The following is a 12,715-nucleotide window of genomic DNA, read 5'->3' on the forward strand; positions in this document are numbered from 1 at the left end:
AATTGTGGACTTGGAATAAACAAAAATAATTTCCTACCATGCTGAGAGTCAATTTGGTCTTCAGGAAACTCGTTTTGATCCTGGGCGTCCCAGTCTTTCTTCTCCTGAGTGCCTTCAGGGCCACCCTCTTCGGCTGCACCAACTTCCGGCACTACATCATCTTTCTCGCCTTTCCCTTTGTCCGTCTCATTCATTTCTCCTTCCTCTTCCTCGCTGTCACTTCCCCACACCTCCTTATCCAAGTTTTCAGTGTCCTCTCCGGTCTCACCCATCTGTTTGTCCGCATCTTCGTCACCCTCATTTTCACCTTCGTCTTCATCATCCCCACCTTCTTTGTTCTTGGCCTCGTCCTGCAGTTTTCCTTCGAAGTCATCACTGACCTCAACTCCATTCTCCTCCTCCTGTAAGTGCTTGTTAATCAGAAACAAATAATAATTTAAAATAAGAAAAATCCAACTGGAATGTCTTTGTCAGCAGGTTCCTCCTCAGGGTCGCCTTCCTGTCTGGCACCCTCCAACTGGTCCTCAGACTCGAGCCTGTCTGAAACGTCTTTCTCTCCTTCCCCATCACAAAGTCCCATTCCATCGGACGGCTGTGAATCTCCCTGGCCCTCTTTGTCGTCACTCATTTCTGGGGGCATGTTGAAGCCCTTCTGGACCAGCATGGTGGCCAATGACAAGTACTGGCACAGTAGCCTTGACGAAGCATTCAACGAGCCAGTAAGTTGGACAACAAGGTATTTGGCAAGCAGCTGCACTTGGTGAATGAGGGGGACAATGTTCTTGGCATTTCTAATAAAAAAAGAGTTATCTTATTAATCTTACTGTAAAATAAATAGTTGAAATTTTTTACTCAAGGGCTTTTGGTTGCTTTGCAAGCTGACGGCCTATTTCTGCCACAAGATTAGTAAATTCAGCCAATTTCAAATTTTCCAGGTCCTCTTCTAGAGGTTTCTTGACAAAGTTTACAAGGAAACCTTCTTCCATCTGGAATACAGGTTCTATTTTTTAGAAAGGAGTTGAGGATTATTAAAACTTTAGTACCTCCACTTCCTCGTCAAGCTCAGGTCTAGTTTTCATTGCTTGGTACAATCTCTGGATGATCAGAAGACCTGCCTTTTGGGTTAGTTCAAGCAAACTGTCCAAGTTGGTAGTTGCTAAATTTTTTTTTTTTTTTTTGGAACGTGTTTCAAATTAACAAAGTACTGACCATCAGCAGGGGCTTTAATTTCATCGAATAACAGTGACACTCTCTTAAATTCCTGATCAAGCCAGTCAATTGCTATCCAGCTATATTCTGGAGCAACTCCCTTAAGCCTGGCAATATTTCTGCTCATTTCCATGAATATTGGCTTGCACAAGGCCAATTTGGTAATGGACGCAGTGCCGATGATATTATTATGATCTATAAATTCAAATTTAATGAAATAAGATGACCTAATTAACTTCAAAACCTACCCTTTTGTTGCAGCATCACAGACTTGATCTGCTCAACATTTGACAAAAGTCTCTCTGTCAAATCAGCTGCTTGATTTATGAGGCCGTCACTGAGCACTCTAGCCTCTGGCATGAATTGTTTGCTGTCAGCTCCTCCAGACCGTGGGAACGTTTTCAGGAATATGGCAAACTGACTGAGCCAAACGGCAGCACTTCCCAGAAGATTCAAAACAGTATCCTAAATATTACATTTAATTCTCTTAAAATAAAGTTAAAGTTTGTATTTTGAACCTTTGCATTGTTCAGTTTATTAGCCGGTGAGACTGATTCCTCCAACAAAGGCTCTAAATTCAAGCTCAGAATATTCAGGTCATTAGTGAATTTGCTGAGCAGGCCATAGTCTTTCACAACCATTTCCTAAAAGTTGAAATTTATTCATTTGTTCATCACAGTTAATAATAAATAAGAGACCATAAGGTGCAGCGCATATCCTTGGCATTTCTCTAAATCGTTTGGACCAAGTTCTGACGACGGTTTTGTGAGTGCAGCAGAGAGTTGGGTCATCTTGGCAACGCATGCTGAAATTTGTTCTTTGCAGCCTTTCCACGACATTGTCAAATCATCTTCAGTTTTACTAGATTTTAATTGAAATTAAGTAAAGACAAAATTTTCAGGATCATAGCAATCTTACTTGTTGACAGAAATATCCAACGGGTCGAGAAGGAAGTACTCCAGTGAGAAATTGTACTTGTGAGTGATTCCAGTTCGGTAGGAAATACCTAGTCGTTGGATGGACTTGAAAGAGTCGGCCACAGCCTTCCTTTTCCTCTGCAGCAGATTTTTCTGCTCAGATTTTACTTTCTCTTTGTCCGCATCTTTTGACGGAGTAATCTAATGAAATAGCTGTGTTAAAATCTGGCATAAATCTGATCAGAAATTTTACCCCTTGGCTAAGAACAAGTCTCCAAGTCTCTTCAACTTCTAACACAAAGTCAGCAACCAGTTTCACACTCTGTGGATAACGGTAATTTGAGAAGAGCTCCCTGCAAAGTTTGAGTGCCTTTTTCAACCAAGATGCTGCACTAAGCTCATCTTCTTGAGATGTTATCTAAAGATCATTATAGATGTCAAATATTTAATTTGAAAAACAAATGAATAAAAATACCCTCAAATTGGACAAGTATCTGTTTGTATCCAACTCCAAATTCCATTCTGTCAAAGAAAGTGGAGGAACGTTCATGGCTGGTGAGGCTTTCTGACTCAAAATATCCTTAAAATTTTAATTATTAAAATAAAACTCTTTACAAATACTTCTGAAACTTACTTGATATTCGCGCATGTGTTTGAACAGTGTTCTGTGAGTTCTCTCAACTTTTTGTCTAAGGGCCCAGTAATTGGTTTCGGTCCACCTAGCAATTTTCACAGCCTCCTTCAGTTTCTTTTCAATGGGCGCTCTCAGACTGTGTAGTCTGTTCTCAACTGGTTTTGAGAACTGCGAGTAGAAAGTGAAGCCATTCCAAAAGATATTTTGCAAATTTTCTGTAATTTTATATTTTTGATTGAACAAAAGTCCTTTAAAAGAATGAAATAGCTCACTGTGCAGCTCAGATTTTTGTGCACAGGCGGCTTGGCAGTGGAAGGCCTTCAGTAGTCTTAGTCTGACTTGGAAATCTCCCAGGGTGGCCTGTTCCATGAACTGCTGGATGGCACTAATCAAATCGTTCACAGCACAACTCGTCTCGTTTTCCACCGACCCAACCAAGGTGGCCAAGTGGCACCACCACCTACTCAAAGCTCTCTGCTCACACCTAAAAATAATCATGTATTCAAAGTTCAAGGCATTTGTTAAAAAATCCAACTTGTATTGGACATTGTTCAGGGCTTCCGACCACTTCTGCAGTTCTAGTCTCCTCCACTCAAGCACCAATTGACTAACCGCCTGGCTGAGCGCCCCCATGCTCACTCCAGAGTGGGCATGGGCTTCCCAGGTCTGCAGCTGAGACAACACAAGCTCTACACCACACAAATATCTAGCCAAGGGGCTCTTTGACGAGAAGTTCAACAGACGATCACAGAGCGTTTCAAGCTGCAGATCAAAAGGAATAAAAAAATGAAATTATTCAAAATTATTTATACAAAAATATTACTGTTTGCAGGGTAGGGTGCTCGGGCCACTCTTGCATGAGCTCCTGCACCCTTTTCTTGATTGAGTTCAACAGAGGCTGGCATTTGACCACTTCACTTGGCAGTGGGTCTCGGTAGAAGTCGTACGGACGATTTGCATAATCCGTTTCAAAGTTCAGCATCACAATGAATGTACCTAAGTGGTAATTTTAATAACTTCAGTTGTTTCAAATTTTATTGAAAATACCTGCTAAGTTCTTGTCTAGATTGTTGTCCATGCTAATCAAAGTCGAAGGAAGTAAAATATTCAAAGTCTCCAGCCTGTTTGCCAATGGTTCAAGGGAATAAACCAGAGAGGGAGTAGGGGTCTGTTGGAGCCAGGGCCTTTGGGTGCTGCTCACAAACACCTGCTCATGAATTTGGCCAATGGTGGCCATTTCATCATCGGTTATGAGCCCAAAGTCTTCAAGTTCTTGCTCAGTTTCCATTGGAGTCACATCTTGGTCCATTTTCTGATACACGACATTCATTGAAACATCCTCAAACTCTTGGTGGAACATGGGGAAGGTTTTCTTCAGCTCTGTCTCTTCGATCTCTTTGGTGCTTTTCATTTTATAAAGGCTTTGCGCTTCTCGTTCCCTCTTCTCCTTTTCTTCCAGCTGTGTTTTCCAGGCGCTTGCGAGTCCACTGAGTTCTGACACAAAAACTTGCATAGAATCACTATCGAAGCTACCTTGTGCCAGAATTTGGAACTTCAGCTCTTCGAAGGAACTCATCCTTAGTCTAAGCAAAAGATGCACAAATTTCAATTTTCAATAAATTCCAGCATACTTTAAACTTGCCTGTGCAGCAAATATTTTGTCTTCTCTTTAGGCATCACACTTGCCGTCATCTTGGCCAGTTTTGTGCATTCACTGACTAGTGAAAAGAGTGAGGGTTGGACAGGAGAAATGCTGGGAAAACTGCAGGTTGAAATCAGTAGATTTTGCAGCACCTCGTTCCGCTGAATGGCACCACATCGCAAAAAGTACATTCCAAATCGAATCTAGAATATTAATATAGTATTTCGCATGAATATACATAATATAAAAAAATTACTCACTCTGTATGTTGATGCCAAAATAGGATCCACAATGTCTGGGTAGTAGGCTCCCACCTTCTTCAAGTCCTGGCAGAATTTATTTTGAGACAACTGCCACGTCTCCTCTTGATTCAAGGCTAATTCAGCATCTCCTGCTCTCCCTTGGCCAACCAGGAACAACTGCTCAGCAATTTGAAGAGCTGTGCTTGAAGAGGCCAGAGTATCACAATATTGCATCACCATCTGAAAACTAAATTTAGACTTTTCACACAAAAATTAAAATCCTACTTACTTTTCTAATATCAGGGTAATGACTAATTTCTGGTCTAGCAGCAGTGGTACTTGAGAGCTTTTCCTTTTTGAGTTTCAGATTCTCACAGTGCTCGATCAGCAACTGCACACAGGGGTGGCGAAGGCGCGGCTCGGGGTGTGCCTTGGTTGTCTCTCCTCTCACCCTCGACAAGAGCTCATTTGTGTACAGGCAGACTTCAGTCTCTGTTAAGTCCTGCAAGGTGTACTTGAGCTTGAGAGACTTTTTTTGAACAGGGTCCACTGGCGCCAAGGCCGAGGTCAAAGTGAGGGTCGCAAAGCCAAGGAGTACATTGGCCTTGCCGACAAGAGCCCAGTTCACATCACTTTCAGTAAGCAGCTCAGCCACTTCAGAGAAAATTTGCAAGAGAGGGGCAAAGTTAGTGACTTGAGACACCAGCTTGACTTTTTCTTCGAAGGTATCAACTTCAGCAGCTTCAGGGTTTAGGGCTTCCAAGATTTTGTTAAAACTATTTGTCACCGATGTCAATTCATTTAATCTGGAATAATTTTCATTAGTTTCAATAAATATAAGAGATTTGATCATACCTGAGGTCAAAGGCATCGGAGTGCAGACTTTGAGTTGCTTGCCAGATGAGGGCTGACAAATTCTGCATGTTCTTTTGGTGTTCGAAAGCATCTTCCAATTTACTTCCACAGTTGAAAACTTGGAACATAGTGACCAAAGAGAGAATCGGCGAGTCAGGATGAATCTTTGCCTGAAGAATTATTGTTCAAATAAAATTATTTCATACTTGAAATTTTCAACTCACGAGAGTTTTGTTGTTCTCGCTGAAATCAAACTCAAACTGATTTTCAGTTTTCGGAGAGGTTTCACAGTTGCTGGCCCACTCGAGCCACTGGAGAGGTGAATTCAAGGCAGACGAGTGATTCAGCTGCCACTCTAGGATATTTGTTTCAAGCTTCAACTTGTGGCTTCCATTTTCAGTGCCCTGATCAAAAAACAAATAATTTTATTTGCATTACATTAATGATGCTAATGATATGAAAACTTACTTCAGCCAGCAGATTTGCAAGAACAAGCAGCTCTGGATGAGAAACGCTGTCCCTTCTAAGATTATCCACAAGATATTCGAGGGTCACATTGTTCACTTCCAGGTCACTGCGCAATTTGTTCAGAAGCAGCAGACGGTGGCAGTCGTGAATAATTGAATCAGCGCCGCGCGCTTTGGCAACAGCTTTGAACTTCTTAAGCGCCTCAGCACTGGCTTGCAGCTTCACCAGTTCATCTAAATTTCAAATGTTTGGTTGTGTTAAGTGGCGAGATAAGTGCTCGAAACAAAGTACCATCGGGAATGTCATTTCGCAAGTGCAAACTTTTTAATGTTATTGCGAGCAGCTCTTTAGTGGCGCTTCCTTCCTTAGTCTCTAGCCAGCTGATAAGGCTGCACCAAATGTTCTTGTCATTAGCTGGCCACACGTAGAACAACGCAGATATTCTATAAATTAAAAATTAAAATTATATCAAACAAATTACTTTGTGAAAAATCTTACTCGTCGATGATAGTTTTTGCTCTAAGTTGGTTTTCACTCCTAAAAGGAAGTGGCTGGCCAATTTTTGGCAGAACAATTGTAGCCAGTTTTTTCAGAGGATGAACCTCAATTGAAATTCTAACATCCTCTACCAATCTTGACAACTGCTTGAGCTCGGGAAGTTCCCTTAATTACAAATGATAGTTAAATGTAATGTAGTTGAGATATAAAAAATTAGAAAATACTCTTTCAGTGAGGTCAGGGGAATTAAAAGGTGCTTCTTGAGCCAGTTGAAGTGAGTAACGAGTGATTGCACAATAAAGGGTGCTGATTTGCGAGTCAAATTCGTTCCCGTAGCAAAGTCAAGAATGTGTTTCCGCCACGATAGGCCTCTGCGAAGAATCTCAAATTGCTCTACTGCAAGTTCAACTTTTGACTGGCTAATGGCTTCCAGTGATTTCTCGACCATAGTCAGGAGTTTTGACAACTTCACAAGGACTGGCGAGTTGTTGATATTGGCAGGAACGTTTTCTGTATAAGTTTCAAGGTTAATTATTATTATTATTTGTTTTTTAGAAAATTAAAAAGTGGGAGTACTTGAATTCACAGCTTGAGAATATTGCAAGGCGGACATTCTGTCTCCCTTTTTGATTGAAATGGACAATTCGCCCATTGAGGAACAGAGATAATCTATCCACAGGCAGAGCTGGAGGTTGCTGTCCATGGTGGAAAAATGTCTGAAAACCCTAGAAGTAAAGTAAGCAAATTGAGATAAATTAAATTATTACCTCTGAGACTGATTTTGATTCTGAAGAATTGCATCTCTGATTTTGGCCGAGAGCTCATTGATACATTTGACATTGCATTTCTGCAGCAGGGCATGTCTTAATCTGACGTCACTGGGACAGGAAAGTTTGTAAATCCACTGCAGCAAGGGAATCTGCAGGTCTTGAAGGGAAACTGATGAGCTGCAACTTATATTTGAATTTAAATTGTAAGTCTAGGCAAAGTATATAAATTATTACTTCATGTCACAAAGATTGTTTAAAAAGGAAGATTCGCCTTCCTTAGCAGCCAGGCATGCTGATAATAGTTCACAGTCTTGTTTTGCTTGAGCCAAACCACTGCTTTCCTGAATCAATACGAGCTGCAATAGTGAAGGAGTTTATTTATTTATTTAGTTAGTAACATTTAATTTTCTAACGCTTTGAGTGACAACAGGCTGGACTAAATCACTTTCTGTTTCTACAAAAATAGCACCGTCCAGAATTTCATCCAGAACAAGAAGTGCCTGCTTTTTACTGTCAGCGCTGGATTTTGGTTTGACAAAAACATCCAGACAAGCAAAACGAAGTGCCTCCTTGATCGAACTTCCCCTCAATTTGTTTTGGTGCACCAAAAACGCAGCCTGCATAAGCGTTGAGAGCTCAAGCACTGGGTCCAAGGCTAAATGAGAAATAATTAAAAAGGGGAAATTTAAATTATTTTGAAAAATTTAAAAACCTGACGCTGCTGCTCCTAGAGCTTTGTGGATGGTAATCAGAGTCCTCTGCTCGCAGTCGAAACTAATTCCACAATTGGTAAGAAGGGCACGCAGGTCCAGGGTGGGCAACAAGTTGCTTCCTTCGTCAGGTCCTCTCATGTAAATCTCAACTCCTCGATTTCTCATTGCCCTAAATTAAATTTTAGGAAATTTTATTTAACTAAATTTTAAATCCAAGTCTAATTTTACCTTGAAATTTCTCCATTTCTAGGGTCCATTGTGAAGAAGAGTCTGAAGTTAGGATGGGGCACCACCGTGTGGAGAACACCCTCACTATTGACACCCCTTTCTCCTAAAGTTAGACAACCGCCCGGCTCCAACAGAGCGTTCAGTCTGTCCAAGACTGCGGCGCTGCACATGTTGACGTTTTCCACCAAAAGCCAGCTGCCGTCTCTTAGACACTAAATTATTTTGAATGATAGAAAAAAAATGGAATTCAAGTCCGTACAATTCTGGCACTATCAATATAAATTTAAAAAACTTCATTACTTACATTATTAAATTATTTATTAATAAATTTAACATAAGAATTTGAAATAATTTTTTTTTAATTATTAAATTGTCAAAGTTAAAATTAAGTCATAAGAATAAACAATTAAAATTGATGCATATTTGCTTGACAAAATCTACACGTTTTTTCTCAACCTATATGTTTAAACCAAAGTTGTAAAATAAGCAAAAAAAAAAAAAAAAAATCAAGAGGAATTACTTAATTCACAAATGATACTCAACTTTTCGTAAAAACTATAATTATTTTCAAACCTTACTTATAACCTCTTTTATTGTAAGAGCTGTTCAAATGCAATATTTCAAATTGATTGAATTACCTTGACTAAGAGACTGTCAATCCATTCGAACCGTCCGCCGGCGTTGAGGGCGCCCGCTTGCTGGGCTCTTTGATCCACCGCCTGCACCTGTTCCCCAATTTGGGCGGCCTTGGTCGAGAACGCCTCGAGCTGCTTCAGGATTTGGGCCAAAAGTTTTGCCCGTTTGTGGAAGAGCTGCGTCTCGGAGGCGACGGTGCGTTTTTCTAAATTTGCTGTGGCGGTGCGCAGGTAATGCTCCCAGAGCGCGAGGAGTCTTTGAGCAATCAAGTTGCTCTTCTCCCCCAGCAGTTGGCACACAATGCGTTTTGCCAAAGTCTCAACTCGCACGGCGAGTTCGTCGAGGTGCCGCCCGAAGTCGGTCTGCAACAGAATTATGTGAGCAACCAAATTGTACAAGAAAGGACGCGGTAACAAGCGGAACGACCGAGTTAAAGGGACTTTATTACGTTTGCGTGTTCTTTCGCACAAAAGGAAAAGAGCGAGTTAAAACTTTGCTACACCGAAACAAGAAAGATAATATTTCCTAATTTTGCAAACATTGATTTTATTTCTGGTTTTATTGGATTTTATTAAAAACAGTTTAGGAGGACGCTAAAATTTATTTAAATATCAGATGGGGAGTAGTTAAAAAATTTCACTCGCGCGTTTAGAGATGAAAAATAGTTCCTTATATTTACTAATTTTGAGACATTTCGAGTTCCCAATTTTTTTTTCATCATTTAACACTTTAAAATTGGTAAATATTGATATATAACTTCCAAAGGCACATTTAACAAATTTTTACGCTAAATTAATTTTGTAACTTGATGTGACTCGATGTAAGATGTTGTGAATCATTGTATTGAATTGAGATAAATAAAACAATTTTTCTGTTGACATCAAATTTGAATGAAAAAGGGGTAGTGCCACTTTTCATTGGCCTCTGATGGAAAATCCAAATTCAACAATGATTATTTTTTAAAGCCAAAGGAAAAATACTACATTATATTATGTAAAAAATTAGAGGTTCCATTTTAAATTTTAAATCCCACTCTTCAAAAAATAATCCAAAAATCTTTATTCGGAAATCAATGACTTTGATTTTAAATAAATTAATTTAATTTTGAACCAATCAAACTTTTAAAAAGCATTATATAGATATTGCACACTGGAAGCATTAATCAATAAATCTAAAAAAAATGAACATTCCATTTATTTAACAAGTCAATGTTTCACCTAGAACGAAAACAATAAATTTCATCTTACCACGGACTGTCAGTCTGTAAAAATATTAAATAACACAGCTAAACCAAACATTCTCATTTTGAAAGCGATGATAAATAAGTCCAGCCAAAAATGTGATACTGAAAAATGCGTTTAAACGAATTTCAGGTCATTTTTCAAACGCAGATAAAACACGACCGGCGTTTTGCCCGACGATTCTTTTATTTCGCTGAAATATAAAACTGCAAAAGCACCCATTAAAGTTGTCCCTCTCCGTTTTCATTCTCAAATATTTATCCGTGACTGGCGTGCAAAAATAAAAATAAAGAGGCAAAACATAAATATAAACACAGGGTCGGGCGCCGCCGGCACAAAAAACACAAAGAGGAGCTTAAAACTGTGTCTGCCTTCTTTTTCTCGCCGGCTGGCAAAAGAGCATTTTAATTCGGTTGCGCGCGTTTGATGTGGATAAAAAATATTACAGCAGAATTGCGTGCGTGTTCGGCTGGGGCGTAAAAAGGGAACAACCGGGTTTAACGTGGCGCCGGCAATAATTTATCAGGTGCGGTCGACTTAATTATTTGTCGATCCGTCCGCAAATAAAAAAACCATCCCTTCGCGCTCCGGCCCGCTCCCGTCGCTAGGGATCTGCGCTCAAGATAAACAGTGCGGCGGGCTGAAGGATTCGCCCCACCGCAAAATATATGGGCCAAGCAAAAAGAAAAGTCGCCGTCCCTCGCCCTAAATTCACTAGTCCTTAAACAGGTACCATCCTTTTCTCCCAAAATTAATTGTTCTTTTTAAATTTCGCATGAAGAAAAAAACGTAAATATTCATGGTTAAATATTTTTTTTGTCAACAATAAATGGCTTTGGATTAGATTTTGTCAACTTATAAGTAAAATGTTTGACGTTTCATATTGTTTTCAAAAGTTTGACAAAAATTAAAATTTTCACTTCAGAAAATTACCATTATCAATGAAGATGCAATTTTGTTTCCATTTTGGTTAACTTTTGAGAGAATAAATAAATTGAATTAAAAAAAGACTTTCTTAACAACTTTCAGCAAATATTCAGTGACATGCTCTATTATTATTTTAAATTTTAGTCTTCCATTGATAGGTCATCTTTATTTTTAACACAAAGTCTACTTTGATTTTTTGTAAAATGTTATGGTAAATTAATTCAATTTTTTCATTGTTAAAGCACAATATGACTATATTTGAATAAAATGGGACAATTTTAAAGTTAGGCCAAACCATATATGTTTTTCGTTTTTCCAAAATGAGAGATCTGCTCTTGCGAGAGAGCTGGTTTTCGGGACAATCTAAAGCGACGCCTTGACGCGCGCGCGACAAAAAGCAGACTTGCCTTTTGTCATTTCATTCGGATAAAAAGTTATAATGATAGTAATTTATTCTGCAAAGACATGCGGCGGCAGGCAATGCGCGAAAAAGCCTCTCGTCTGACGTCACGCTTTGCTGCTTTGTTCAAGAGAGGGCTTCCATTGTATGTATTTAGCCGCCGGCGTGGATCACCCATGCGGAGAACATTCGATCGGCAATTTTTCAGATGAAAGATTCACGATCAAATCTGTGTGTCTTCGATGGCACGATTTGTCAGTTTGCAAAAGCCGATGTGGCCTCTTATGTTATTGAATTTCCGCTCTAAGGTCTTGCACTTGACAGGAATTTGTCTGGAAACTGAATCTCACCAAAGATTATAGCCAAACAAACTTCAATCAATAATACCAATGATATCAATAATAATAATAATTAATATAATAATAATAATAGTAAAAATATTATTATAATAATAATAATAATGGATTGAAAAGATAGGTGAGAGTTGAGTATAATAAAACTGAAGGTTATATATTAAAAAAATGTAGCTCAAAATATAAATTCAAATAATAGGAATAATTTCAATTAATTTTTGCAAGTAATTATTGAATTATTGAATAATTTGTATTTTTTGAAAAATTTATGTATTTTAAAGAGGAATGTAATTAATAACTGGTTTTCATTATTTTCTACAATATTACAACCTTGCACTTTACAAGTTATGCAATTTGCTCGGCTTGAACGTCAAGCAGGTTGCATAACTCACGAACGCGTCATTGGAGCGAGTGGAGCAGAAAAGTGAAAAATAACACCCTTTGAGGCCTTTGAGAGGAAAAATATGGAATGCTCCATCATAATCAGTTTCGATTTTGCCATCGGCCAAGTAAATGGAGTCGTCTTTCCACACCCGAATGTCTCCGGAATTGAAAAGGCGGCGGACGATTTATATTGAAATGTAACTGTGTCTGCTTTTAATGCAGCCCTTGTCACGCGGCGCTCTTTGCTCCGCCAACACTCTCTCTCGCCTCACAAGAGAACAGCGGCTTCATTTTTAATCTTTCTATCAGGCGCACACGCCGCTCTCTCTCTGTGAAGAGCGGCGGAATTATTCATAAGTGTTAGAGGGCAAAATAAATTAAAGCTCTTTCTTGTTGGCACGGCCGAATGGCGATCGCCCCGCCGATCCGTCATGCGCGAAATTATATTGTTATTTTATTGTGATGCTCGAATTTTTCCTGTATTTATTTATGGCGCCGGCTGGAGAAGGAAAAACAAGCACACTTGCCAACACGGCCAACTAGAGGGAGAACTTTTTCACAAAGCGCTGCCAGCCAACGATATTTTTGCGGCAAGTGA

The 12,715-nt window shown here is 39.3% G+C and overlaps 1 protein-coding gene across 1 annotated transcript in view; it reads right to left on the reverse strand.

Annotated features, from left to right (window-relative positions):
- LOC132198229 (midasin) overlaps nt 1-12,715 on the reverse strand; it is a 47,115-nt gene that overhangs the window by 2,684 nt on the left and 31,716 nt on the right. The window contains exons 30-61 of the mRNA XM_059622128.1: nt 8,815-9,174; nt 8,177-8,388; nt 7,948-8,117; nt 7,649-7,890; nt 7,470-7,591; nt 7,233-7,418; nt 7,042-7,181; nt 6,690-6,975; nt 6,466-6,630; nt 6,259-6,410; nt 5,968-6,200; nt 5,724-5,903; nt 5,500-5,669; nt 4,934-5,450; nt 4,663-4,884; nt 4,403-4,605; nt 3,808-4,343; nt 3,584-3,756; nt 3,296-3,522; nt 3,033-3,244; nt 2,761-2,975; nt 2,602-2,706; nt 2,380-2,544; nt 2,128-2,327; nt 1,908-2,070; nt 1,728-1,853; nt 1,458-1,674; nt 1,210-1,404; nt 1,044-1,156; nt 853-986; nt 458-791; nt 38-401 (exon numbers count right to left, since the gene is read on the reverse strand). Coding sequence (XP_059478111.1) covers nt 38-401; nt 458-791; nt 853-986; nt 1,044-1,156; nt 1,210-1,404; nt 1,458-1,674; nt 1,728-1,853; nt 1,908-2,070; nt 2,128-2,327; nt 2,380-2,544; nt 2,602-2,706; nt 2,761-2,975; nt 3,033-3,244; nt 3,296-3,522; nt 3,584-3,756; nt 3,808-4,343; nt 4,403-4,605; nt 4,663-4,884; nt 4,934-5,450; nt 5,500-5,669; nt 5,724-5,903; nt 5,968-6,200; nt 6,259-6,410; nt 6,466-6,630; nt 6,690-6,975; nt 7,042-7,181; nt 7,233-7,418; nt 7,470-7,591; nt 7,649-7,890; nt 7,948-8,117; nt 8,177-8,388; nt 8,815-9,174 — 7,039 coding nt within the window. The remainder of the gene's footprint in view (nt 1-37; nt 402-457; nt 792-852; nt 987-1,043; nt 1,157-1,209; nt 1,405-1,457; nt 1,675-1,727; nt 1,854-1,907; nt 2,071-2,127; nt 2,328-2,379; nt 2,545-2,601; nt 2,707-2,760; nt 2,976-3,032; nt 3,245-3,295; nt 3,523-3,583; nt 3,757-3,807; nt 4,344-4,402; nt 4,606-4,662; nt 4,885-4,933; nt 5,451-5,499; nt 5,670-5,723; nt 5,904-5,967; nt 6,201-6,258; nt 6,411-6,465; nt 6,631-6,689; nt 6,976-7,041; nt 7,182-7,232; nt 7,419-7,469; nt 7,592-7,648; nt 7,891-7,947; nt 8,118-8,176; nt 8,389-8,814; nt 9,175-12,715) is intronic.

The sequence above is a fragment of the Neocloeon triangulifer genome, unplaced genomic scaffold (genome assembly GCF_031216515.1).
Source record: "Neocloeon triangulifer isolate White Clay Creek 2 clone unplaced genomic scaffold, ASM3121651v1 ptg000012l, whole genome shotgun sequence".
NCBI lineage: Eukaryota > Metazoa > Arthropoda > Insecta > Ephemeroptera > Baetidae > Neocloeon > Neocloeon triangulifer.